Source organism: Acipenser ruthenus, chromosome 43 (assembly GCF_902713425.1).
Source record: "Acipenser ruthenus chromosome 43, fAciRut3.2 maternal haplotype, whole genome shotgun sequence".
Lineage (NCBI taxonomy): Eukaryota > Metazoa > Chordata > Actinopteri > Acipenseriformes > Acipenseridae > Acipenser > Acipenser ruthenus.
In genome coordinates, this window is record NC_081231.1 from 1,592,473 (window position 1) to 1,617,759 (window position 25,287).

General features: G+C 45.5%; 2 protein-coding genes across 3 annotated transcripts in view; both read left to right on the plus strand.

Moving 5' to 3' along the window:
* The window catches only part of LOC117398598 (pecanex-like protein 3), a 31,723-nt gene extending 13,251 nt beyond the window's left edge, over window positions 1-18,472 (plus strand). Inside the window, exons 14-35 of one of the 2 annotated variants that reach the window (XM_059012188.1) lie at window positions 654-825; window positions 1,077-1,187; window positions 1,759-1,850; window positions 2,202-2,311; window positions 2,453-2,558; window positions 3,199-3,291; window positions 4,008-4,158; window positions 4,694-4,838; window positions 5,270-5,447; window positions 6,090-6,198; window positions 7,221-7,350; window positions 8,019-8,077; window positions 8,618-8,833; window positions 9,907-10,160; window positions 10,770-11,000; window positions 11,448-11,551; window positions 12,195-12,342; window positions 12,862-13,092; window positions 13,629-13,903; window positions 14,247-14,416; window positions 14,937-15,400; window positions 15,844-18,472. In XM_059012188.1, coding sequence (XP_058868171.1) covers window positions 654-825; window positions 1,077-1,187; window positions 1,759-1,850; window positions 2,202-2,311; window positions 2,453-2,558; window positions 3,199-3,291; window positions 4,008-4,158; window positions 4,694-4,838; window positions 5,270-5,447; window positions 6,090-6,198; window positions 7,221-7,350; window positions 8,019-8,077; window positions 8,618-8,833; window positions 9,907-10,160; window positions 10,770-11,000; window positions 11,448-11,551; window positions 12,195-12,342; window positions 12,862-13,092; window positions 13,629-13,903; window positions 14,247-14,416; window positions 14,937-15,400; window positions 15,844-16,020 — 3,726 coding nt within the window. In that variant the 3' untranslated portion in view covers window positions 16,021-18,472. The remainder of the gene's footprint in view (window positions 1-653; window positions 826-1,076; window positions 1,188-1,758; window positions 1,851-2,201; window positions 2,312-2,452; window positions 2,559-3,198; window positions 3,292-4,007; window positions 4,159-4,693; window positions 4,839-5,269; window positions 5,448-6,089; window positions 6,199-7,220; window positions 7,351-8,018; window positions 8,078-8,617; window positions 8,834-9,906; window positions 10,161-10,769; window positions 11,001-11,447; window positions 11,552-12,194; window positions 12,343-12,861; window positions 13,093-13,628; window positions 13,904-14,246; window positions 14,417-14,936; window positions 15,401-15,843) is intronic. The other variant, XM_059012189.1, reaches the window with a different exon arrangement.
* A 1,501-nt stretch (window positions 18,473-19,973) lies between these two features.
* LOC117398568 (protein FAM161B-like) overlaps window positions 19,974-25,287 on the plus strand; it is a 5,998-nt gene continuing 684 nt past the window's right edge. Inside the window, exons 1-5 of the mRNA XM_059011966.1 lie at window positions 19,974-20,144; window positions 20,878-20,996; window positions 21,989-22,993; window positions 24,012-24,179; window positions 24,479-24,578. Of these exons, the coding sequence (XP_058867949.1) occupies window positions 19,974-20,144; window positions 20,878-20,996; window positions 21,989-22,993; window positions 24,012-24,179; window positions 24,479-24,578 (1,563 nt within the window). The remainder of the gene's footprint in view (window positions 20,145-20,877; window positions 20,997-21,988; window positions 22,994-24,011; window positions 24,180-24,478; window positions 24,579-25,287) is intronic.

Here is a 25,287-nt window from a genome sequence, read left to right on the forward strand (position 1 = left end):
CGACTGCTTTCACAGGCTAGGCAGATGAGTGTAGGATCTGTGAAACCAATCGATTACATTTCTGTTTGAACTTTAGGATTAAGCATGTTTAAACTTTTAACGTCTTGAGTTTTTGTAAGCACATTTTTTGTAATATGCTATGGCAGTAATGTGGATGAGACTACATGTGTATATGGAAGTGACTTGGAAGAAATGATTCATAGATAACTTTACACCATCCACATCTTGCAGTATAAACACTACAGCTGTGGCCAAAAATTTTGCATCACCCTGTAGAATAAATAAATTTTGCTTCATAAAATGGAATGAAACCTGCTGAATAATGTTACGTTATACTGAATTCCACACTGCTTTCTAGGGTCCCCATTTACATAACGCAATATCATTTTGCATTTTCTTTGCTTGCGTGATGTTAAATAAAATATCTAAATTATAAAATGTTTGTTTTTATATGGAAAAATTCTACGTTTTGGCCATAGCTGTATGTGATAGCTCATTGCTGCAGTCAGACCCCCCCTTCGTACAGCGTTCTCTGTATAGAAACCTTTATTTCACTGGGCAGTAGCTGCCCAGCCTTTGTTTCTGAGCTGGAGGTTATGATGTTCCGCTGCTCACCGGGGCTCCTGCTTGTCCTCTCTCTGTCCCTTGCTCAGGGTCACAACTGGATCATCGCGTACAGCCGGCCGGTGTATTTCTGCCTGTGCTGTGTGTTGATCTGGCTCTTCAACATGGGGGGTAACTCCCAGAGCCAGCTCTCCATCACCCTGTACGGGGTCACCTTCTTCTCCGCGGGATTCCTGCTCTGCGCGCGGGACCTGCTGATCGGTGAGTGTAGCAGCAGCAGAGTCACGCTAACCTGGACTCAATTACACATGCACTTGCGGCATTCGTGATCCGTTGCAATCGCTTCCAATTGTGATTTGCGTAATTCGTTGCAATCGATTACCATTGCACTTGTGTGATTTTGTAAGTAACTGCGCATTCTGCACGTGACGGTGTGTACGGTACGTGATTTGGCGTGTACTGTATCTGTTCCTGACGCGCTTGTTGTTTTTGTCGCCCCCTTGTGGCTGCAGTTTTCACACTCTGTTTTCCTGCCATCTTCCTCTTCGGCCTCCTCCCTCAAGTGAACACCTTTCTCATGTGCCTGCTGGAGCAGGTGGACATGCACCTCTTCGGGGGCTCAGGTAGGGGGCGCCAGAGGCACATGTTTGCATAGTCACATGACAGTCCCTCAGCTACACAGAGACTGAGAAAGTGGATAGCTGTTTTAACCGAGACACTGAAAGGGTGACCGATCAGAGAGTAATGGTGGGCTGGTAATAAGGAAGAAGGTTACTGTGTTCTAATTTATAATCTACTAAGATTTAGAAATAATTGACTCAAATCTGCCCCTTAATTAGGCTTCTTTTCATCACACACATGCAGTGGGATTGTGTTTTATCGTATTCTTAATACACATCTATTTTAATCATGATCTTTAAAAATAAAATCTAATAAAGTAATCTGTTTTTTTTTTTGTTTTGTTTGTTTTTTTAAAACATCACTTTTTTGTTAGAATTCAGATCTAACCCAAATGTCAGTCAGGTGGGGTAGAAAAATCAGGCATTAACTGGTTAAACACCAAAATGAAAACCCCTATGCATGCTTCATCTGTCTTTAGAAAGCAGCTGTGTTCCTTTTTGTAATGTGCGCTCTCTCCGTCTGTGTGGGTGTGTCTCCTCTCTCTCTCTCTCTTCCCCCCTCCCCCTCGTACAGCCACGACGAGCCCCCTCTCTGCTCTGTACAGTGTCCTGCGCAGTATCCTAGTGGCAGCCCTGCTGTACGGATTCTGCCTCGGAGCCATCAAGGTGAGACCTCTTCCAGACAGATGACACATAAAACAAACGAGCTCCTATTGGAAGTCACTCTGCAGCAGCAGCAGTTGTTGATGAAGCATAGTTCACCCCCTAGTCTCTAAGTCGCTTTGGATAAAAGCATCTGCTATATGACTAATTAATAATAATAATACATTTTACCAGAAAAATAATTTGTTCCTTTTCATTACATTTTAAAACCAGCACCACTACTAATGCGTAACAATATCCACTCTGGAACCGGGCATTACAACACAGTCCTAGATGCCTTGTATGCATGGCACTTTTATTACAGCAGTGCCGTGCCTCAGTCAGCCCTGCTAACGTGTCTCTCCTGTGTCTCAGGCTCCCTGGGATGACCTCCACGTGCCTGTGCTGTTCTCTGTGTTCTGTGGGCTGCTCCTCGCTCTCTCCTACCACCTCAGCCGCCAAAGCAGCGACCCCACCGTGCTGTGGTCAGTATAACCGGGGAAGCGATTTTTATTTATTTACTTTTTAATTATTTGGGAACTACCTGGTCGGAAAGGATTGAAAGAGTCACAAGCCAGGGGTGTCCACACTGAGAGTTCTGATTTGCCGGTTGGTATTCCCTGCAGGTCCCTGATCCGATCCAAGTTCTTTCCGGAGCTGGAAATCCGGAGCCCGGAGGATCCGACGGTGGAGATCAAGGATCCTCTTCCGGAAAAACTCCTCAACTCTGTGGTAAGAAAGGGAGGGCTAACTCTCGCGGATTTCCCTGCCCAAGCTTAGACTGGCAACTCGGGGACCACCAGGATTTGACTCCATGCGGGCGTACCTTAACTAGGAGAACCACTGGGAGCTCTGTTTTACTGTGTTCGGGTGGTAAACCAGCTTAGCAGGGTCGAATCTGAGTAAAAAATATGAGTTCTGTGATATAGCTGATATCTGTACTCTTGCTCTGAAATAGAAATCGAAAAATGTAATGCTTGGGGAATATTGTTATGCCATAAATTGGAGCAAACCCAGGGAGGAGGGTCTTGTGTTTTCTGGTGGCCCCCTGGGTAAGGTTTTTTTTAAAAAACACGGAGCCACACGCTTGTCTCTCCCTTGGTTTTTAGTTTGTTTAGTTGTTGCAACTGAGGATGGGAATGGTAATCTGCAATTCTCAGAAAGAGGGGGACTTCTGTAATTAATCCAGAAGTGCTTCCCACTGCAACCCTGCCTCATGTAGGGCAACTGAAGAAAGGTCTGTTAAAGGAGTTTATGATCCCAGCAAAATAAGAAATGTGACGCCTACTTATTATGAGCTATGGTTGCGCGCAGTAGATACAGTAATGAGGACTGCCCTGACTGTCTCCTCTCCTCTCCTCTCCTCTCCCAGAGAGAGATTCTCCACTCTGATCTGGTCATGTGCACTGTGATCGCTGTCATCACCTTCGCTATCAGTGCCAGCACTGTCTTCATCGCACTGCAGGTGAGTCCACTCCATCAGTGAGACAGGCGGGGTTAGGGAGGGGAGGGGGGTGAGGAGGGAGTGGGAGGGGTACGGTTAGGGATAGGGGAGGGGTTAGGGTGCAGTTAGGGATAGGGGAGGGTTTGATGTTAAGGTTTAAGGATAGGGGAGGTAACTGCGGGGGAATTAATCCCTAGACTAGTTAGCTGTTAATGCAATTAGCAGTTGCAAGCAGAGACGACGGAAACTCTTGTTTTATTCCGAGACTAAATTCTTGCGACTTATTGCAAGTCATAAGGCTACATTTAAATTTTAAGTTACTAATAATAGGGAGAGGCATTTGATTTTAATGTTTAATCTGCTTTGAAACTGTCTGGGAGGGTTGTTCACAGAAGGATGCAGTGCATGGTGCAGTTATACTATGCAGTGTGGTTTATGCTTGGTAAAACTACTGTTCAAACGTACTGTGGTTACGATCTACATTGTTGGAACTGATTGAAATGTCATGGATTGAAATAGGACTCCTATTGCACAGCAGTTTCTCCCCTTCCAGGTTTTACTACAAGCTTGATTAACCCCTATAGGTAACAAGCTCAGGTGCGTCTTATTAAACTCTTCGTAAAAGTGGATCAAACCGCGATGCAACGGGAGTCTCATTTTCATCCCTGGAGACCCCGGCGTGATCTCCAGAGTGCCAGCACTGTCCTTGTAACTCTCCCTGACTCTGTGCCCTCCAGCCCTGGCTCAGCTTGGTCCTGTACTCCCTGGCTGGGGTGCTGGGATTCGTGACCCACTACCTGCTTCCTCAGCTTCGCAAGCAGCTTCCCTGGTTCTGTTTCGCTCACCCTGTGCTGCGCTCACACGAGTACAGCCAGTTCGAGGTTCGAGGTGAGTGTTCTGTTTTATGACTTGATTTTTGATAAAAAGCAGGAAGTCCTACTTCCAAAAATGTGGTAATTAATTGGTCATTTAGCAGACGCTTTTATCCAAAGCGACTTACAGAGACTAGGGGGTGAACTACGCATCATCAACTGCTGCTGCAGAGTCACTTCCAATAGGAGCTCGTTTGTTTTACGTCTCATCCGAAGGACGGAGCACAAGGAGGTTCAGTGACTTGCTCAGGGTCCCACACTGTGAGTCAGTGGCTGAGCCGGGATTTGAACCTCCTGGTAACAAGCCCCTTTCTTTAACAACTGCACCACCAAGTTCATACGCTAGGGGGCGTGACTCGAAGGCTCCGCACACAACTCCAATAAGAACTCGCGTTTTGAACTTGTGGTTGTAGCAGACAATACAATTGATAAGTCGTACTTGTCCTGCACTTTCATTCACTGTATAGGTCTCCAGGTGTTCAGTTTTTTGTGTGTGTGTGTTCTCTGAGAAGGCTGGCTGAGCGGTTCTTGTCCCCCTGTGTGTGTTTCAGACGCTGCCCAGCTCATGTGGTATGAGAAGGGCTACGCCTGGCTGCAGTGCATCGAGAAGTACCTCATCTACCCGGCTGTCATCCTCAACTCTCTGACCACAGAGGCACGGGCTGTGAGCAGCCAGCCGGAGAAACTGGGAGTCTAGTGAGGCCCCTTCATCATTATTATTATTATTATTATTATTATTATTATTATTATTAGTATTATTAGTGTGGCTTTGTTACATTATTATCAATATTATTATTATTGCTGCATATCTATTATTATTATTACAGCCTGGCTTTATTACCATTATTGCTACTGTGTTCTGTTTACACCTCAATCTCTCTCTCTCTCTCTCTCCTCTCTCTCGCTCTCTCCTCTAACCCCCCTGTCTCTCTCACTCTCTCCTCTAACCCCCCTGTCACTCACTCTCTCCTCTAACCCCCCGTCTGTCTCTCCCCAGCATGTTGATCTATGGATGGGATCAAGCAATGTCTCTCTCTCTCTCTCTCTGTCCTCTAACCCCGTCTCTCTCTCTCTCTCTCTCTCTCTCTCTCCTCTAACCCCCGTCTCTCTCTCTCCTCTCTCCACAGTAGCCGTTCTCTGTTGATCTCGATGGCTGGGATGAAGCTGCTTCGCTCCTCTTTCTGCTCTCCCTCCCAGCAGTACGTCACTCTGTGCTTCACCGTGCTGTTCTTCCGCTGCGATTACCAGCGCTTCTCCGAGACCTTCCTGCTCGATTACTACTTCATGTCCATACTGTTCAGCAAGGTGAGGCGCGACCAACCGCAGGGGTCCCCAAAGATAAAGATTTTTTTATGATCTTCGGACTCTCTTACAGCTCTGGCCAGAAAGTTATGCATCACCCTGTAGAATGAACTCATTTTGCTTCATATAGTCGCATGAAACCTGCTGAGTAATGTTACGTTAACATATATCGTATACTTACTTAACATATACTTCACGAAAAACCTGATTTTCTTCTTTTTAAAAAGAGAAATTTTATATGTGACATTTCAAAATACTGTACTACTATTATGGCTTCCGGTAAACTTTTTTTGCAATATAATTTTGCAGGTTCGCTGATTACATAATGTTAAATAAAATGTCTGTTCATGTAGTTTTATATTTAAAAAAAAAAAAAAAAGTCTCAATCCTAAAATTCTAGGTGATGCAAAACTTTTAACATTGCTACATAGTTACAACCCAGGTTCCTGGAGAGCCCCAATCCTGCAGATTCTATCTGCAATGGCTAAAGATCTGGAACACATTTATCTTGACTAGTTAAGCCAATAACTGGTTCAGTTAAATAACCAAGAGCTCGGCTGAACCCGGAAGACCCTGCAGCTCTCCAACACCAGGGAGGGACCCCCCCCCTGCTGTATAGTGATCTGTGTGTGTTTGTGCTTGCAGCTGTGGGACCTGCTGTATAAACTGCGTTTCGTGCTCACCTACATCGCACCCTGGCAGATCACCTGGGGCTCCGCCTTCCACGCCTTCGCCCAGCCTTTCGCTGTGCCCCGTATCCTTCACTGCCGTGTCCCACAGCGGGGGCGACGGACCCCCCTCCCTCTCCGAAACCGCTAGAACATCAAACACGTTTAAAAAAAAAAAAAAAAACTACTGGGAATCCCCTTTTTAGAAATGCTCAAAATAAAATGGGATGATAAACACTGAATTTTAAGTTGATTTTTAGTATTTCTAAATTCAGCATGATTGTTTTTATAATTCTGGGTGAATGCTGGTAACAAATCGTGATAACGCATAACAAGAAACACTCCAATGTAGTATATAATAAATTAGTACAATATTCACACAGCACTCATTGTATATAGAGGAGACTGAATCAGTGTTGAATATTAAATAACTTTACCCTGTATCGCTACTATAGTATAAACCATTAAAGCACCATCTATTTCACATATTGCATATAAAAATAAATTGCTTTTATACAGTACCCCAGTTAGCACTCCTTTACAATTGTATTGCTGTTCGTTTGGTAAGAAAATAGTTTTGTATTGTACTTTTTGGGAGGCTTGTTCAAAGAACAGATCTAGTTGGATATCTTAAATGCGGAAAAAAGAAATACTAAAAGAAATTTAAATTCAGCGATAAGCAGTGTGGAGTAGTGGTTAGGGCTCTGGACTCTTGACCGGAGGGTCGTGGGTTCAATCCCAGGTGGGGGGGACACTGCTGTTGTACCCTTGAGCAAGGTACTTTACCTAGATTGCTCCAGTAAAAACCCAACTGAATAAATGGGTAATTGTATGTAAAAATAATGTGATATCTTGTAACAATTGTAAGTCGCCCTGGATAAGGATGTCTGCTAAGAAATAAATAATAATAATAATAATAATAAACGTTTCGACTTGAAGCAATTAAAAAAATTAAAAAAATCTTTGCAAGTTTCTTTTCAGCATTTCTAACTTCAGCACTGTTGATTTTGTAATATTTATGGATACAATAACAGCTAATTAGTCAGGGCAGTGTCGGTGTTTAATAAACGTTTTGAAAGGGACGACTCCTTGACTGCTTCTCTCCGAGACTCGGCCATGCTCTTCGTCCAGGCTGTGTTCTCCGCTCTCTTCTCCACTCCTCTCAACCCCCTGCTGGGCAGCGCTGTCTTCATCACCTCCTACACACGGCCCGTCAAGTTCTGGGAGCGGGACTACAAGTGAGTGACAAGTGGGGTTTCGTATCGACCCATGCTATACCTTTAGAAAGGATTGTAAAAGCCCAGTAATGTGTAATAAAGCATAGGGAAGCATTGTAAAGCACTGATAGGTCTGGTAAAGCCTAGGAAGCATTGTAAAGCACAGAGAGGTATTGTAAAGCACAGGGAAGCATTGTAAAGCATAGGCAAGCATTGTAAAGCACAGAGAGGTCTGGTAAAGCATAGGGAAGCATTGTAAAGCACAGAGAGGTATGGTAAAGCATAGGGAAGCATTGTAAAGCATAGGCAAGCATTGTAAAGCACTGATAGGTCTGGTAAAGCATAGGAAGCATTGTAAAGCACAGAGAGGTATGGTAAAGCATTGTAAAGCACAAAGGTATGGTAAAGCATAGCAAAGGGTAATCCAGCCCAGTGAAAGCATGCTAAAGCATAGGGAAGCATTGTAAAGCACAGAGATGTATAGTGAAGCATATTAAAAACAAAACCATGGTAAACTAACCCTTATAAAAGTCTCCCGTAGTAAAAGCACGTGGAACACGGGTTTGAGACTCTAGCCTCGCTGTCTTTCGCACTGAATATTGAATGTAGTGTCAGTACGACAGGAAGATTCCCTTTGTTTTCATTCCTTGACTAGTCTCCCCTCTCCTCTCCTCCCCTCTGTCCTGCAGCACTAAGCGAGTGGATCACTCCAACACACGCCTGGCTACCCAGCTGGACAGGAACCCAGGTGGGGGAACAATTTCTGCAGTTTTGTGTTTCCTAGCCGCGGTTATTGGGAGCTCAAAAACCGGATTTTTATATAGACCCTGATGCTGATGTGGTACAGCCACCTCTAGCTATCTGTCTGTCTGTCTATAGGGCAGCATTGTGGAGTAGTGGTTAGGGCTCTGGACTCTTGACCGGAGGGTCGTGGGTTCAATCCCAGGTGGGGGGTCACTGCTGCTGTACCCTTGAGCAAGGTACTTTACCTAGATTGCTCCAGTAAAAACTGTATAAATGGGTAACTGTATGTAAAATTAATGTGATATCTTGTAACAATTGTAAGTCGCCGTGGATAAGGGCATCTGCTAAGAAATAATAATAATAATAATAATAATAATAATAATAATAGAATTTCAATGATCAGGGTCTGATTTTCATGAGATGATTATTGAGGTGATCTGAATGAAATCAGGATCGCACACAGTATCTGTGCAGGCTTTCACTGCATAGACTCATGATCTCGATCTCTCTCTTCCCCCTCTCTTCCTTCTCTCCCTCTCCCCAGGCGCGGACGACAACAACCTGAACTCTATTTTCTACGAGCACCTGACCCGCTCCCTGCAGCACAGCCTGTGCGGAGACCTGCTGCTGGGGCGCTGGGGGAACTACAGCACGGGGGACTGCTTCATCCTGGCCTCGGACTACCTCAACGCACTGGTGCACGTCATCGAGATCGGGAACGGACTGGTCACCTTCCAGCTCAGGGGCCTGGAGTTCAGAGGTGAGGAGTAAGGCAGGCAAGGGGGCCCGACCACGGTGGAAACACAATAAATATTGCAGCTAGTATTAACTGGAAGCATGTGTTGGTTTTATTTTTGGAATCGCTTATCCAGTTGTCGTGAAACTTTTTTATAGTTATTGATAATATTGGATTCTGGAGGTCTATGGGGGGTGTCTGTCTGTCTGTCCGGACATCCGTCCAGCTTCAGTCACCCTTGCATCAGGGATGGTAGTAAGACTCCCATTGCATAGCAGTTTGATGCATTTTACTGTGAGTTTTAATAAGACACACCTGAGTTGGCTTATCAAGCTCATAGTAAAACCTGGAGTGGGTGAAACTGTTATGCAATAGGAGTATACGTGATTTAAAGTTTTTAAAATCTTAAAAGGAGTTTTGCATAATTAACCTAAACCATTACTTTAAGTGCAGTACAGAAACCAGGACCAGGGAACACCATTGGAAATTAAGTATAGCTAGAGGAAGGAGACACTTCTTCACATAGAGAGTGGTGAGTCTATGGAATAGGCTATTTAGTCATGTTGAGGCAGAAACACTTGGATCCATTCACTCTTTAAGGTACAAGGGACCCCACAAATACAAATTATGCCAACTTTCTTAATTCTTTCTATGAGGTGCATAAAATAGGGTTTAAGGTTTACAGACGGCCTCCTCTCGTCCTTAAATTTTGTTTCCTGCTAATAACAAAGAACGGGAGTGTTATTATTAGTTAGTCATTTAGCAGACGCTTTTCATCCAAAGCGACTTAGAGACTAGGGGGTGAACTATGCATCATCAACAACTGCTGCTGCAGAGTCACTTGCAATAGGACCTCGTTTGTTCTACATCTCATCCGAAGGACGGAGCACAAGGAGGTGAAGCAACTTGCTCAGGGTCACGCACAGTGAGTCGGTGGCTGAGCCGGGATTTGAACCTCCTGGTATCAAGCCCTTTTCTTTTAACCAGTGGACCACCCAGCCCTGTGTAGGTGTGTGTTTGTGTGTGTGCGTGCGTGCCTACCTCGGTGTCCGATTCCTTTGCTATGTCCCCCCCTGACCCGGGCGTCCTGTCTCCAGGTACATACTGCCAGCAGCGGGAGGTGGAGGCGATCACGGAGGGAGTGGAGGAGGACGAGGGTTGCTGCTGCTGTGAGCCGGGGCACCTCCCCCACATGCTGTCCTTCAACGCAGCCTTCGGGCAGCGCTGGCTGGCCTGGGAGGTGGCTGCTACCAAGTATGTGCTGGAGGGCTACAGCATCAGCGATAACAACGCAGCTTCCATGCTGCAGGTGTTCGACCTGCGCAAGATTCTCATCACGTACTACGTCAAGGTCAGAGAGATTCCTCTATAGATACACGTGTGTGTGTGTGTGCGTGTGCGTGCAGACCACAGGGATGAGAATAAAATAGTGGTTTGATCCAATCCTTGTTTTGCAGTGAGTTTTAATGAGACGCACCCGAGTTTGTTACCTATGCACGCTGTGGCTAATCAAGCTTGTAGTAAAACCTGGAATGGGTGAAATCGCTATGCAATGGGAGTTTTATTTCTTTCCCTAATGAAGTACGTTATGATTCACAAGTACCCAGTCTAACAAATAAGACTCCCATTGCATAAGTGTGTGATCCATTCCTGGTTTTACTATGAGTGTCTAATAATAAGACAGACCTGAGCTTGTTACCGATCCAGTGTGGATAAGCTCATAGTAAATTGGTGAAACCGCTATGCATCAGTCAGTGTCTCTTTTTCTGGTTTTCCTACCCGACTGACTAATTCCTCTGCAAATCTTTTTAGCTGTAGCACTTCTTAGAGGTACTGCTTCTGCATACCTGGCCATGTAATCACTTCTAAATCAAAATGTACTTGTTACCCATGGAGCTGCATGTTAACTCGTGCCTGTTGGTTATTGAGCGCTTTTTATTGAACTGCATGTCCGTTGCAGAGTATAATCTACTACGTGACTCGCTCGCCCAAGCTGGAGGAGTGGCTGGCCAACGAGACAATAGCGGAGGCGCTCCGCCCTTGCAGCGTCCCCGGCTATGCCGACAGCGACCCGACCTTTAACCTCAACATCGACGAGGACTACGACCAACGCCTGGCCGGCATCACTCCCAACGCCTTCTGCAGCTTCTACCTGGACTGGATCCAGTACTGCAACAGCCGACGGCAGGAGGTGAGGAGAGGGTCTGCGTTGGGGGGGGGGGGGGTCTTTCTTCACAATCATGTGATTAGTTGACTTCCAGTGATGAGATGAGATGCTACCCTCAAGTGTAAAGTAAAAAATAAATTGTAGGGGTGTAAATGACACCCCACCCCCATTGCGTAGCAGTTTAATCCATTCCTAGTTTTACTATGAGCTCCTTACCTATAAGCGCTAATCAAGCTCGTAGTAAAACCTGGAATGGATGACACTGCTGTGCGTTAGGAGTCTTGTTTCCATCCCTGAATTAAAATGGCTTTTAAAGATACCCTGAACTAATTAAACTAATAATAGACCTTTTACTAATGTTCTCGGCTCCTAAAAAGTTGCAGATTTCAAGTTACTTTTACAATTTTATAGTTGACTTGAAATCTCCAACTATAAAGTATTTGATTTGATGTGCGCGTGTGTGTCTTTCAGCCCGTGAATGTCGAGCGAGACTCCCCCATGGTCACCCTGTGTTTCGGACTCTGTATTCTGGGACGGAGAGCTCTGGGGACGGCCTCACACAGCATGTCAGCCAGGTTAGTTTATTTCATCCTCCATCCTTCGGATGTGACGTAAAACCGAGTTCCTATTGCAAGTGACTCTGCAGCAGCAGCAGCAGCAGTTGTTGCTGAGGCATAGTTCACCCCCTAGTCTCTGTAAGTCGCTTTGGATAAAAGCGTCTGCTGAATGACTCATTCATAGTAATGTGGGGGTATCACGATTCATCCTGTATCGATTTCTGTATCGTATCGTGATAGAAGCATGTATTGCGATACAAGAGCAAAAGCACATCGCAGCTTGTTGTAGTTCAGCAGATGGCCATTGAATGAAGAATACATTTGTTTTATGATTGTCTTTTTAACCAAATTCAAATCTTTTTTTTTTGCATCATACAAGTAGCCCATCTGGATCTATGATAAAACATGTAAAGAAAGTATCACGATTCATCAATCAATCAATCAATCTGTCAAATTATTTTTATATTGTGCCTTTCATAGCAATATTAAAGCACAATAAAAAACAAACAAATTAAAAGGCCTGTTAAACTCGACCGATAGTACAATAGTAGTGGAAGTATTAGATGCACTATGAATCGGTACACCTCTGTTTAGTGGTGAGTAATGTGCATAGGTCTGTGCGCTCCCTAATGTCTGTCTGTCTGTCTGTCTGTCACAACAGTCTGGAGCCCTTCCTGTACGGGCTGCACGCTCTCTTTAAGGGGGATTTCAGGATCACGTCCCCCAGAGACGAGTGGGTCTTTGCGGACATGGATCTGTTGCACAGAGTGGTGGCTCCTGGAGTCCGGATGTCCCTCAAACTCCACCAGGTAGGCTGTCTGTCCTGTAAGCGCCGTGGTCATTTTGAAGCAGCCTTGTAATTGCATACAGCGTGAAGTGAATACAATAACACATGGATTGTGAAGCTGTGTGTAACTAACTCGCTCCTGCCTTCCTCCTGGGACGCCCTTGTAGCTGTTTGTAGCTCCTACAGCTTTTCCAGTAAACAAAATTTAAATCAATAAATCCCTGCTCCCCTTTACCTTATCTGTGTTTTGAATCATTGGTTGAATTATCGTTTTCACGGCCACTTTGTATACATCTGTATACACGTGTGTCTAATGCATGGCTGGAAATAAGACTCCTATTGCAAAGCAGTTTCACCAATCCCAGGTTTTTACTGCTACGAGCTTGATTAGCCACAGTATACAGGTAACAAGCTCAGGTGGGTCTTATCAAGCTTACTGTAAAGCCAGGAATGGATCAAACTGATGTGGAATGGGAGTTTTGTTTCCATCCCTGTAATAAAACCCCTGCTGCTCTTCCTCCCCAACCCCCCCCCCCCCAAGGACCACTTCACCTCCCCGGATGAGTTTGAGGACCCCGTGGTCCTGTATGATGCCATCACCTCCAACGAGGAGAAGATGCTGATCTCTCACGAGGGCGACCCCGTGTGGCGCAGCGCCATCCTGACCAACACGCCCTCCCTGCTGGCGCTGCGGCACGTCATGGACGATGGCAGCGACGAGTACAAGATCATCATGCTGAACAAGAGGTTCCTCAGCTTCAGGGTCATCAAGGTACTTCATACGCTCCTCCTAGAGTTTATACAAGATCAGTCAATTCATGACGACTCCTACGATTCATAGTTATAGGAGGTCCCTCAGGGTCACAGCCTTTCAATGCAGTACAGTCCACACAAGCTCATCATGCAGAGCAAGAGGTTCCTCAGCTTCAGGGTCATCAAGGTACTTCATACACACCTCCCAGAGTCCAGACAAGATCACTGTCCTTCATAATGAATGTAGTTCATGGAGGCACAAGAGGTTCCTCAGGGTCACAGCCCTCCTGATGTACTCATGCGGAGTCAAAGGTCATCATGCTCAAAAAGAGGTTCCTCAGATTCAGAGTCATGGAGGTGTTTAATACACTGCTCCCCTGTCCTTCTTGACTGTCCTCCAAAAACTCGGTTAACAATCCTGGGTAGAAGGACCCCTGAATGATGCTGGATTGACTCTCTCTCTCTCTCTCTCTCTCTCTCTCTCTCTCTCGCTCTCGCTCTCGCTCTCGCTCTCTCTTTCTCTCCCCCCCCCCCCCCCCCCCCCCTGTCTCTCAGGTGAATCGGGAGTGCGTGCGTGGGCTGTGGGCGGGGCAGCAGCAGGAGCTGGTCTTCCTGAGGAACCGGAACCCGGAGCGGGGCAGCATCCAGAACGCCAAGCAGGCGCTGCGCAACATGATCAACTCGTCCTGCGACCAGCCCATCGGGTACCCCATCTACGTGTCCCCCCTCACCACCTCCTACGCGGGGGCCCACGCCCAGCTGCGCTCCGTCTGGGGGGGTCCCATCAGCCTTAAGAACATCTCCGACTGGTTCATCAGCAGCTGGAGCAGGTGAGGCACCACACACACACCCCTAGAAACCAAACACCCTGGTTTTATATATGCGTAATAGTGATGCTAATTTAATTGAGTGTATTTCTGAAACCCAGAATTGGGTCAGGGATACAGATTTGAAGAATCGTCCATTGTGTGAAGGGTCCGCTGTTTTTCTATGCTTTGTGCTTATTAGACAATGTAAACATGTTGTATAAAAAACCTCCAGTTTTTATATTTTGCTGATGACTTCTCTTCCCCTTTTATCCTCTCTCTCTCTCTCTCTCTCTCTCTCTCTCTCTCTCTCTCTCTCTCTCTCTCCCCCTCTCCCTCTCTCTCTCTCTCTCTCTCTCTCTCTCAGGTTACAGAAGGGTTGCGGGGCAGGTTGTAACAGCGGAGGGAACATCGAGGACTCTGACTGCGGAGGGGGCTCCTCATCAATCACCAACAACCCCCCCAGCCACTCCACGCAGAGCATGGGACCCCCCAGCACACACCCCCCGCCCGTCAGCACCACGCAGCCCCCCCCAGGTACCCCCCCACCCCCCCAGCCACTCCACGCAGAACACAGCCTTCTGATTCATGCACTTTCGGAGATGGAAATAAGACTCCCATTGCAAAGTGGTTTGCTCCATTCCTGGTTTTACTAGGAGTTTAATCAGACACACCTGAGCTTGTTACCTATACGCTGTGGTATTAAAACCTGGAAGGGGTGAAAATTATTTTTTGCTGTGTAGTGTTGGGACTATTGCATGTTAAAACCAAAATGTATCGGAAGTAAAGTGCAAATACACAAGGAGATTGATTGAAATACTGGTCTGTAGTGTAAATACAGAAGTATTTTAAGTTACGAATGTGAAGGTAAAACTAGTAATAGACGAAACATTTTGGCTTGACGAAACATTTGTCTTCTAGGAACACTGAAAAAATATAGGAAAATAGTCAACCTTGATTAACACTAAACGTCTGTCTGTCTCTGTGTGTGTGTCTCTCTCCTTTTTCTCTCTCCTTTCTCTCTCTTCTTTCTCTTTCTCTCGCGCTCTCTCTCTAGGCAATGAATCTAGCTTGCCTCTGGGCCAGGTCTGGACGATCCGACCCCAGCCTTTACCGCTGTCCCTGCTCAGCCAATCGGAAGGCAGACGAGAAGGCGGTATCGGCCCCTCCCTCCAGGGTCTCCTGGGACCACGTCTGTCCAGCTCCCAGCTGTCCTTCAGCAGCACGTCCACTCCCCTGCCGGTGGCTGATCGCTTCTCTGCAGGCAGTGCTGCGGACACCCCCGGGCCGCCCCCTCCTCAGCGAGGACCCCACCGCTCGGGCCTTGGCTTGGGCCTGGGCTGCACCTCCAGCCTCGCGTACGACGGTCTGTACGGGAAGTGGAGCCTCCCTGGCAGGAAGGGCTTCACTGGGCTGCCTGTGGGGGACAGGGACAGGGAGGGGGATAATTCGGGGACACAGTCCAGCAGCGTTGGCACTGGGGTCGGGACACCAGCAAGGGCCACTGGGACTCGGAACCAGGTGAGAGCAGGATCGAGACCATCCTTTCACGTTTAAAAAATAAAAACTGTTTTTCGTTAAGTATATGGAAAACTACAAAGCGGTATGTAATTCAATATGTCGTCTCTTTTAGTTTTAGCAAGTGATATTTTCAGAATCATATCGTTCATTCTGAATTTATTTTCAACAGAAGTAGTATTTTTAGTACTGTACCAACAAAACCAATACGTTACATCTAAATGGAAGCCTGCTTATTTTAAAACGCAGTCCTTTCAGCTGTGTATTTTTGACATTTGTATCTTTTTTGTGTTCCCTGAAAAACGGACTAGGGTTGGAACAGGCCAAAATGAAATAATCAGATATGCGTCACACGCGTTTAACCGTCACTGAAGTCCAAATTTTATAGGGTCGGATATGTGAGTGCTGACTGTATATCACTCTGTCTGTCTCTTTCTCCTTTTCAGAATGCTTCTCTCCCCATTTCCTCCGATCTCAGCCAGGTGCCTGAGCTAGGTGGGGCCCCTATCACCTCTACACAGCCCAGCGAGGCCACTCCCCTGGCCCTGGGGGACCCCCTGACCCCACGGGAGACCCCCAAAGAGGACCCAGTAGAGCTCTCCTTACTGGAGCACCAACACTGAACTGCAGGGACACTGGAAACCACAGCTAAACTGGAACAAAAAAAAAAACTAAGCCAGCCATCCAGCCTCCATGCAGAGAGTGGCACTACCAAGCAGGCTTGAGAGTCTAATCATATTGCTGACCAGGAAAGCCTGTCCTCACTCTTCTGACTTTACTGGAATACCACGTTGCAAGGCACGGGGAGATCTGGGAGAGAGACTGGATTAACGCAGCCGAATGTGGAGATTCCCATAGCTACAGGAGGTTTGGCGGTTGGCTATAGCAGTACCAAAGCCTGGCTCTGGGATTTTACCAGCAAGCCAACTGGTGGAGTACTGGGAGAGAGAAGTACTGTATCCTATGTGTTTTATTTATTGCTGTCTACTTTGTGCTGTGCAAAGGGAAACGTTTGGTTGACCCATTTGTCTTTTTGATAAGGGGAACTAGCAAGCGAAGTCTGACTGCCCTCCTTCCTTCCTGTCCCAAAGCAAGAGAAAACTGAGCTGTTCTGGAGCATACAAGGGAAGAGAGAGCTTGGTTTTATCCAGAGCAGACCTAGAACTGGCGCCACAATCGATATCGGTGAAGCAAGAGTTCTGTACAGAAATGTCTGTCCTGATCTTAGAGATTGGATTTATAATAGTTGCTGCACTGGATGATTGAGGATGTGCTGCGTCACCAAAGGGTAGAATTTTTTTTTGTTTTGTTTTTAGGACAAAATAAAACGGGACTAGGCAAAAGTACGGGCTGCATGCCTCGCCACTCCCAAACGGAACGTCCCGTAGATTTCCCCCCCCCCCCGATTACAGCCTCGCTCTCTTTCTAACACGGCTCTTCCTCCTTCATCTCCAAGTTTATTTGACCTGTTTGCTTTTTTTTATTTCTCTCCGGAGAGGCATTGAGGTTGAGGAACCTTTTTGTAGTGCTACTACTATCTCCAGCGTTGTAGCTGGAAGCCGAGGAAAAACTAACAAGCATCAAATGTAAAAAAAAATATATATATATATTTATTTGGTGGCTAGACTAATCAAGGGATGGGTGTTTTGTTATATCATTTTTTTTTTTTAAATACTAAGTTAGAATTATTTTATGGGGGGGTGGGAGGTTGTCATCTACACGCGCTTTACAATTTAAATTTCCGTGGCTTGTAACGATCACCCTGCACCCAGTCCTGGGTTTCAGGGCTTGGTTCAGTCTATTGAAGGTGTTGAACAAATCCTTCTTTCCCTTTTTAAAATGATCCGGTGAGCTGAGCAGTTGGACCCCCTGCTAAATCAACGTGCCGATTAAAGTTTCTGTTTTATTTTTTTTTGGCCATGCAAAATCATTTTGAAAATTATTTAAATGTGTTGTGGTGTTTTTTTTTTTTCTGCACATGTTGTGTTTTTTTATCGCATATTAATTTATAGAATTGCATTTTGCGCTTTGTAGTTTTCCATATACTAAACAAAAAACTGACCAATTGAAAAATTGACATTTTGAAATCTAACATGAAATACTACTATTCTGGCTTCCAGTAGACCTTTTGCGACATGATTTGGTAGTTTCTTTGATTTACGTTAAGTAACATTTGTAAATTATGTTCATCATGTAACGTGTGTGTTTTTTTTCAATTGTCTTAATCCTAAAATTCTTGGTGATGCAAAACCTTTGGCCATAGCTGGCGATCAGCACTGGTTGCTCATTAAAACACCCTTGTTAAGCCACAGATACGAAGCCATGTATTACACTACAAGCGCACTAAATAAGATTCCATATCGCTGTAAAGCTACTGTGTTAACCATATCGATCGGTCTTTCAATAATCGAAAAACAAGACAGCGTGCTAAGAGTCTGTGTGGTCATCTTTCTGACTAGGCTTGTCAAAAACACTAAACCGATTTCACAGTATATATTCTCTCATATCAGAAAGGCATATCGGAGACACTCTCTGACTGCTCCTATTAGATCCAATCATTTATCTACAAGTGTCCCATCTGATTGTGACTAAACTGGTCCAGGGTTGTGATTGGTCGCCTCTGGTTTAGCATTTTAGTTGTTTTTTTTTCTAGATCTAATAACCAAGTCGATGCAAGACAAGTTGGGATCACTTTTTCTCCGAACCTGGCTTGATTGTTCTGTCGCATATCACAAATTGCTCGTCTTTCTTGTGTTGATAATACTGTGGGTTAAAGGGGGGGTTCTAGTATCACGTCACCCTGCCCTGTGTTGTCTAGAAGAATCACTGCTCTGTAAATGTGTTTAAAACGAAAGACGAACTGTCTGTCATTGGTTTTTCTTTTTTTTTGGCAGGCGGGCGGGGGGGGGGCGTGTCAAACAGACGTTGTTGTATTATATTGCACACTGTATATATAAAAAAAAAATACAATAAAAAATGCTTTTTTTTCTAAAGGGATTGTAATTTAAAATCAAGAATCATGTACAGGTTTTTAAAGAAGTGACTTTTTTTTTTAATTAAAGATTCTTTGTGTAATTTTCTTGTTTGATTTTTTTTTTTTTTCGTTTTTAAAACCGTGCTAGAAAATCTAAGGAAAAAAAAAAAGGTTTTAAAGCTGTAGCTATTAAACACTCAACAGCAGTGAATTTATTGACCTGTGAATTTTTTGACCTGAAGAAAAGAAACAAGGACCAGGGGTCACAAATGGAGATTAGATAAAGGGGCATTCAGAACAGAAAATAGGAGGCACTTTTTTTACACAGAGAATTGTGAGGGTCTGGAACCAACTCCCCAGTAATGTTGTTGAAGCTGACACCCTGGGATCCTTCAAGAAGCTGCTTGATGAGATTCTGGGATCAATAAGCTGCTAACAACCAAACGAGCAAGATGGGCCGAATGGGGCCTCCTCTCGATTTGTAAACTTTATGTTTTTATACTAAAGAACATTAAAAAAATATATATATATATACTAATAGTCGAAACTTTGTCATTGAATGAAGTTTCAGTATTTCTAAACTGTGTGTGTCTTAGTCTGTTTTAATGATCTAAACCAGGGCTGCCCAACTCCGGTCCTGGGGGGATCCCCTGTGTCTCCTGGTTTTCATTCCAACCAAGCCCTCAGTTACTTAACTAGACCCTTCATTGAACTGATCATTTGCTTAATTAGACCTTTGTAATTGTTTTCAGCTCTTAAACAGTTGTAGATTTCGAGTTAGCTGTAACATTTTAGAAGTAACTTGAACTCTGCAACTCTTTAGAAACTGAGAACAGTTAAAAAGTTCCAATTAAGCAAATGATCAGTTCAATGAAGGGTCTAGTTAAGTAACTGAGAGCTCAGTTGGAATGAAAACCAGGAGACGCAGGACTGGGGTTGGAAACCACTGATCTAGACCCCCATGTCCTGTTATATTCATGCATGTGTCTCTGCGTGCAAATCGTAAGGTGCTTTACAATAAAAGCCTATTTCTGATGCACTGGTGGCCCACACCATTTCACAGGCAATCTTATAAAAAATACCACCTACTAAAAGTTAAATGAAACCAATATGTTGTACGATGTAAAAATCACTCTATCCGTCTGTAGTAATTTAGCGTTCCAGAGAGAGAGACAGCGGCCACAGCGCTGATTCATGTATGGTGTGCTATTGTACTGTACTGAAAAGAGAGGCGAGGGCTGGACGCGAACCGCAAACCATACGACCCAGCATCTTCGCATTCAGCCAAAGAGCCGGCTCTGTGGGCGAGAGGTCGGTATTATTAACTCATCAGCCGCTAGGAGGAGATTAATTATATTAAGTTCGTCTTTGAACCGTATGGTTTGCGGTTCGCGTCCAGCAATTGCCTTCACCATTCAAGTCATTGCGCGATGAAGCGTATAATCAAGTCTATGAGCGAATAATGCGTCTTTGTGACACGGCGTTTCACGCGTGTGCCGGTTGCTAGACGATGACCTCTGAGTCTGTCTCACCCCGTCCGTGGCCATGCGGCTGTCAAGTCCTGTCGCAGAGTAGTTTTCACCTGGCGAATCAAAGTTTATTATGTGGGAACCGCACCGTCAGTCCGTGCTCAGAAACAGTTTTTGGACAACACTGCCCGACCGGGCTAACTGGACCCCGCGGACACCTGGCCGGGACATCCCGGCGCGGGTTAAAGTCGATTACCAGCCATTACAGGAGCGGCACCTGTCCGTGCTGCTGCCCAAACAAAAGGTAAGGACTCCTATATCGGTAAGTCTACGCGTTAAAAAATTGCTATATTAAAATTGTATAAAGCACAGGTTAGCATTGTAAAACCCAGAGGTGTATAGTAAAACATATGTTTTACCATACACCTCTGGGTTTATATATATATATGGGTTTATATATATGGTAAACTATGTTAACCATGGGAAAAGCATAGGCTAGCAAACTGACCTTGTAAATGTACCGTGCGGAACTTTTATAAGAGCGCCATCTACTGTTTGAAGAAAGGAGTCGTCAGCTTCCGTCGCGACATGGCTTGCTCATGAACGTTATTTGTTTATTTAGCAGACGCCTTTATCCAAGGCGACTTGCAGAGACTAGGGTGTGTGAACTATGCATCAGCTTCAGAGTCACTTACAACTACGTCTCACCCGAAAGACGGAGCACAAGGAGGTGAAGTGACTTGCTCAGGGTCACACAATGAGTCAGTGGCTGAGGTGGTATTCGAACCGGGGACCTTCTGGTTACAAGCCCTTTTCTTTAACCACTGGACCACACAGCCTCTGGACTACACATTTTAAAAGGACTAGGAGACGGTTGTCTATTCGGGGATAGCAGGATATTTAGAAAGTAAATGGTCTTAGTGAGGAAACCTGGGCAATACAATCCCCGCCCCTAGTTCTGTACGTTACTGGTTGCTTCTAAACTTCTGACCCGTAGTGTATGTTAGCGTAGCCGCGCACTCGCTCTCTCTTCACAGACAAAGCCGCCCCTGCCTCCGCCACCCTGGTCCGATGTGAGCAAAGCAGTCAGCCTGGTGATCGAGAGACTGGGCAGCCGTGACCAGGAGGTCTATAAGTTACACAGTCAAGGTCCACGGTGAGTCAGTGAGTGAGTGAGTGTGTGTTTGTTGTGTACAGCTCTGGCCAATAGTTTTGCATCACCCTACAGAATTAACTCATTTTGCTTCATAAAGTCGAATGAAACCTGCTGAATAAAGTTACGTTTACATATTGAATTACACACCGCTGTGTAGTTTTCCATTATAATTAACGAAAAACTGACACAAATTGAAAAATGTGACAGCTCAAAATCTATAATATAATACTGTACTGCTATTATGGCTTCCGGTAGACTTTTTTTGCGCTATGATTTTGTACTTTCTTTGATTACATGATGTTGAATAAAAGATTAAAATTATGGTTCTAGGTGATGCAGAACATTTGGCCATAGCTGTACAAACATGAGGCCAGTTATACACAGATATAAACCCTTTACAAACCAAAAAAAAAAAACATGTTTGTTATACAACTAAATAAAGTCGTTTTACAAGCATTTCCTGTTTTGAAAACAAATACATATTTTACGCATCTTGCTCGTTTTATTGCCTTCCCGACTTTTTCATGCAACTGGAAAATACACTAAATTAAATGCACTGTGCAGAATTAGAACCGTCGTCATTACCGCGGATATCCGCAAGGGGGCAGCAATTTCACCCTATTCTGCATCTTAACCCCATACTGTAGCGCGCCTGTATTGCAGTGGCTACTCCCCCCTCCCCACCCCTTATCAAATTTTTCGCACGTTTTTATGTACTTCTCGTAGTTTGTCACAGTTCACTATGGTTGCACATATGTCTTTACTATACTAGCTCAAAGCCAAGTAAAAGGCAGATTTAAAATGATAAGAACTCAATATGGGAGCACCAACAAATATATATGGTGGCTTTCACGCCATTTGATTGGCTCTTGTAATGCTGAAATTTGCATATCCCGATTACCCGTAATTCTATACTTACAGTTATAATCCTATAGTTAAAGCTAGTTGCTTAAAAATTAAAAAATACATTTGGTGTCTGTTGTTTGTTGCAGCAGGACAGCCAAGAAAGCTTGGGAGGACTCTGTCCCACAGTGGGGACAGACAGCCGAGACGTCCGCTCAGAATGGCAGCTCAGCCGAGGACCCTGTCAAGGAATTGGACCAAAGTGGGGTCTCCCCTTTCCACTGGATCTGGGAGGACTTCTCCGTGGACGAGTATGTCCCTAAAACCAAGAGCCCCCAGGAATCTGAAGACGAGAGGCCCCCGGGGGACGTCCCCCGGAAGGTGAAGAGAAAGAGGCGTCCCAAACGCAAGAAGAATTTCACCACCCCAAAACCGTTCCAGATGACCCTGAAGGATGAACAACGGGAGAGGGAGAGGAAATGGGAGCGGCCAGCTCTTCAGCCGACGCAGAGCGAACCGGAAATAAGCAGCGGGATCATCCGCGCCAATCCCATGCCACGCAGCACGACTGTGCCGCTGTACCAGAGACTGCTGGAGGAATCGCAGCATCGCAGGACAGCCCAGCGGCAGGAGAGGAGAGACTTTCTGCTCAAGACCCAGAAGCCTTTCACCTTTGCAGAGAGGGAGGAACCAAGGAGGGACCGCGAAGGAGAAGAAGAGATCCCAGAACAAAGCCGACACCACCGTCGCCGCCGGTCCATGAAAGAGATCTTGGAGAAATCCTCCCAGCTCTCCTCCGCCAGGCCCCTGCAGCGCTCCGAATCGGAATTCTGGGACCCGGACGTGACGTTCCGGCCGCACATCCACGAGAATGTCCCGGATTTCCCGAGGCTGCACCGGAAGTTCCAGGAGAAGCTGGACGAGGTCCGATTGGAGAAAGCCCCCACCGTCCCCCGCCCGTTTCGGCTCCACGTCACCCGCTCCACCAGGGAGAGGATTCTGGAGGGACTGCGGCAGGACAGGGAGCGGGAGAGGCGGGAGAGGCAGAGGCGGGATCGCTGGAGCGGGAAGAAGGAACCGGAGAGCCGGAAAGTGACCTGGGACCTTCCTGTGAGGCTAACCAGGTCCGCACTGCTGAGAGACGCCATCATAAGGTAAAACTAACATTAACAACTTCTCTATCATTGTCATGTTACCAATATCATACCACACCCGTTTCATTGATACAGCACCCCAGAGTGCTTTACAAAATCAACAGCAAGCCAAAAGAGCTCCAAACTGCTCGCTAACGAAATACCAAATCAGAGAGATTATTATTATTATTATTATTATTATTATTATTATTATTATTATTATTATTATTATTATTATTATTACTGCTAATTAGTCATTTAGCAGGCACTTTTATCAAAAGTGACTTAGAGACTAGAGGGTGAACTATGCATCATCAACAACTGCTGCTGAGTCACTTCCAATAGGACCTTGTTTTGTTTTACGTCTCATCCAAAGGACGGAGCACAAGGATGTTCAGTGACTTGCTCAGGGTCACACACACAGACACACAGGGAGTCAGTGGCTGAGCCGGGATTTGAACCTCCTGATATCAAGACCCCTTTTCTTTAACCACTGGACCAGCAAGCCTCTTATTGATATGATTTGAGCTTAGATTTAAAAATCCTGACAGACTCCGCATTCCGGATATAGTTTTGGAAGTGAGTTCCCAAGTGAAGGAGCTCCAGCTGAAAGCCCTTGAGTCGCAGGTCTTCAATCGAGATCTTGGAAAAACCATGAAGCCATAAAAGCATCATAAAATCATGCGAAGGGCGTGATTGTGGTGTTACTGTCATCGTAATCAAAATAAACTTCAATTCAATGACACACATTTCGACTAGAAGCCTCTTTAGAAGACATTGGAAAAAGACTCCAGTTGGATAGTTTGTCATCGAATGTATCAAGTTTAGTTCAGCATTTCAAAATTAGGCACAAGAGCGTGTTGTAATAGTCATGGGCAACTATCCCTTTAAACAGTTACTAGATATTCAGAAGATCACGCTGCTTTTTATATCTGGGGTTGAAACCAGCTTCAACAGCAGGGTTGAAGTTGAGATGAACGCCTCTTTCTTGGCGAACAAATACCGTCTAAAACTGGCTGATTTCACGGTGTCTCCACAGGCAGAGGCTGGAGGATTGGGAGGACTGGCAGAGGGCGCAGAGGGAGTGGCGGCACTGGGAGAGAGAAAGGCTGGAGCCCATGCAGAAGAGAGTGGCTTCGGAGGTCTGTGCCAGCCAGCCCAGAGACTCCCTCGCACTGGCCTGCCAGAGGAAACGAGAGCGCTACAGGTCTCCTCCTCCGTCCGCGTTTCTATTGGAGCCCAGATTGGCGTGGTGGGCCGGGGAGGTTCAGAGTTCTGTATCATTGGTTCGTTGAGATGGTGTTCATCCCAGTACTAGGTTAAGGTGTTACCAGCTTTCTCTTTACCTTGCTGGGACATCTCCTGGTGGTGTCCTCTCCAGGTTTAATGCTACGAGATAATGAAATACTTCAGGGTCTGGACGGAGGTTTAATTGCTTTGATTCAGAACTGGGTTGGAAGCAGGAGTGGAAGAGAGCCCTGCTTGTAACCAGTCATCTCTCCCCAGGGAACAGGAGCGTGTGCGGAGCAGGGAGTACTCAGCTCAGCTGTCCGAGATCCAGGAGCGGGTGAACAGCCGCCCCCTTCTGCTTGAGGGGGTTACGCAGGTGGGGTCACCATCGTCATCCTCAAAACCATTTAGGGCTCGAAAAAACCCAACTTACAATTTTAAAAACAAATAAGGAACAATAATTACAAGCTGGTAAATTCAATGTCCTGCATTGTTCGATATCTGGTTTGGTCATTTTATTGGGAGTGTGTTTTCTTTTCTTCCTTCTGCAAAAAATAAATGTGGTCGTGACAATTTGCAGAAAATCGCTTTGAATATAGACTATAGCCCTTGGTGTCTATTGAAGAAGGTTGTTGTGTGTGTAGAAGGAGGCTTGCTGGTCGAGTGGTTAAAGAAAAGGGGCTTGATACCAGGAGGTTCAAATCCCGGCTCAGCCACTGACTCCCTGTGTGTGTGTGTGTGACCCTGAGCAAGTCACTGAACCTCCTTGTGCTCCTTATTATTATTTATTTCTTAGCAGACACCTTTATCCAGGGCGACTTACAATTGTTACAAGATATCACATTATTTTTACATACAATTCCCCATTTATACAGTTGGGTTTTTACTGGAGCAATCTAGGTAAAGTACCTTGCTCAAGGGTACAACAGCAATGTCCCCCATTGGGGATTGAACCCACAACCTTCCGGTCAAGAGTCCAGAGCCCTAACCACTACTCCACAATCCTTCCTTCGGATAAGACGTGAAACAAATGAGGTCCTATAGGAAGTGACTCTGCAGCAGCAGTTGTTGTAGCATAGTTCACC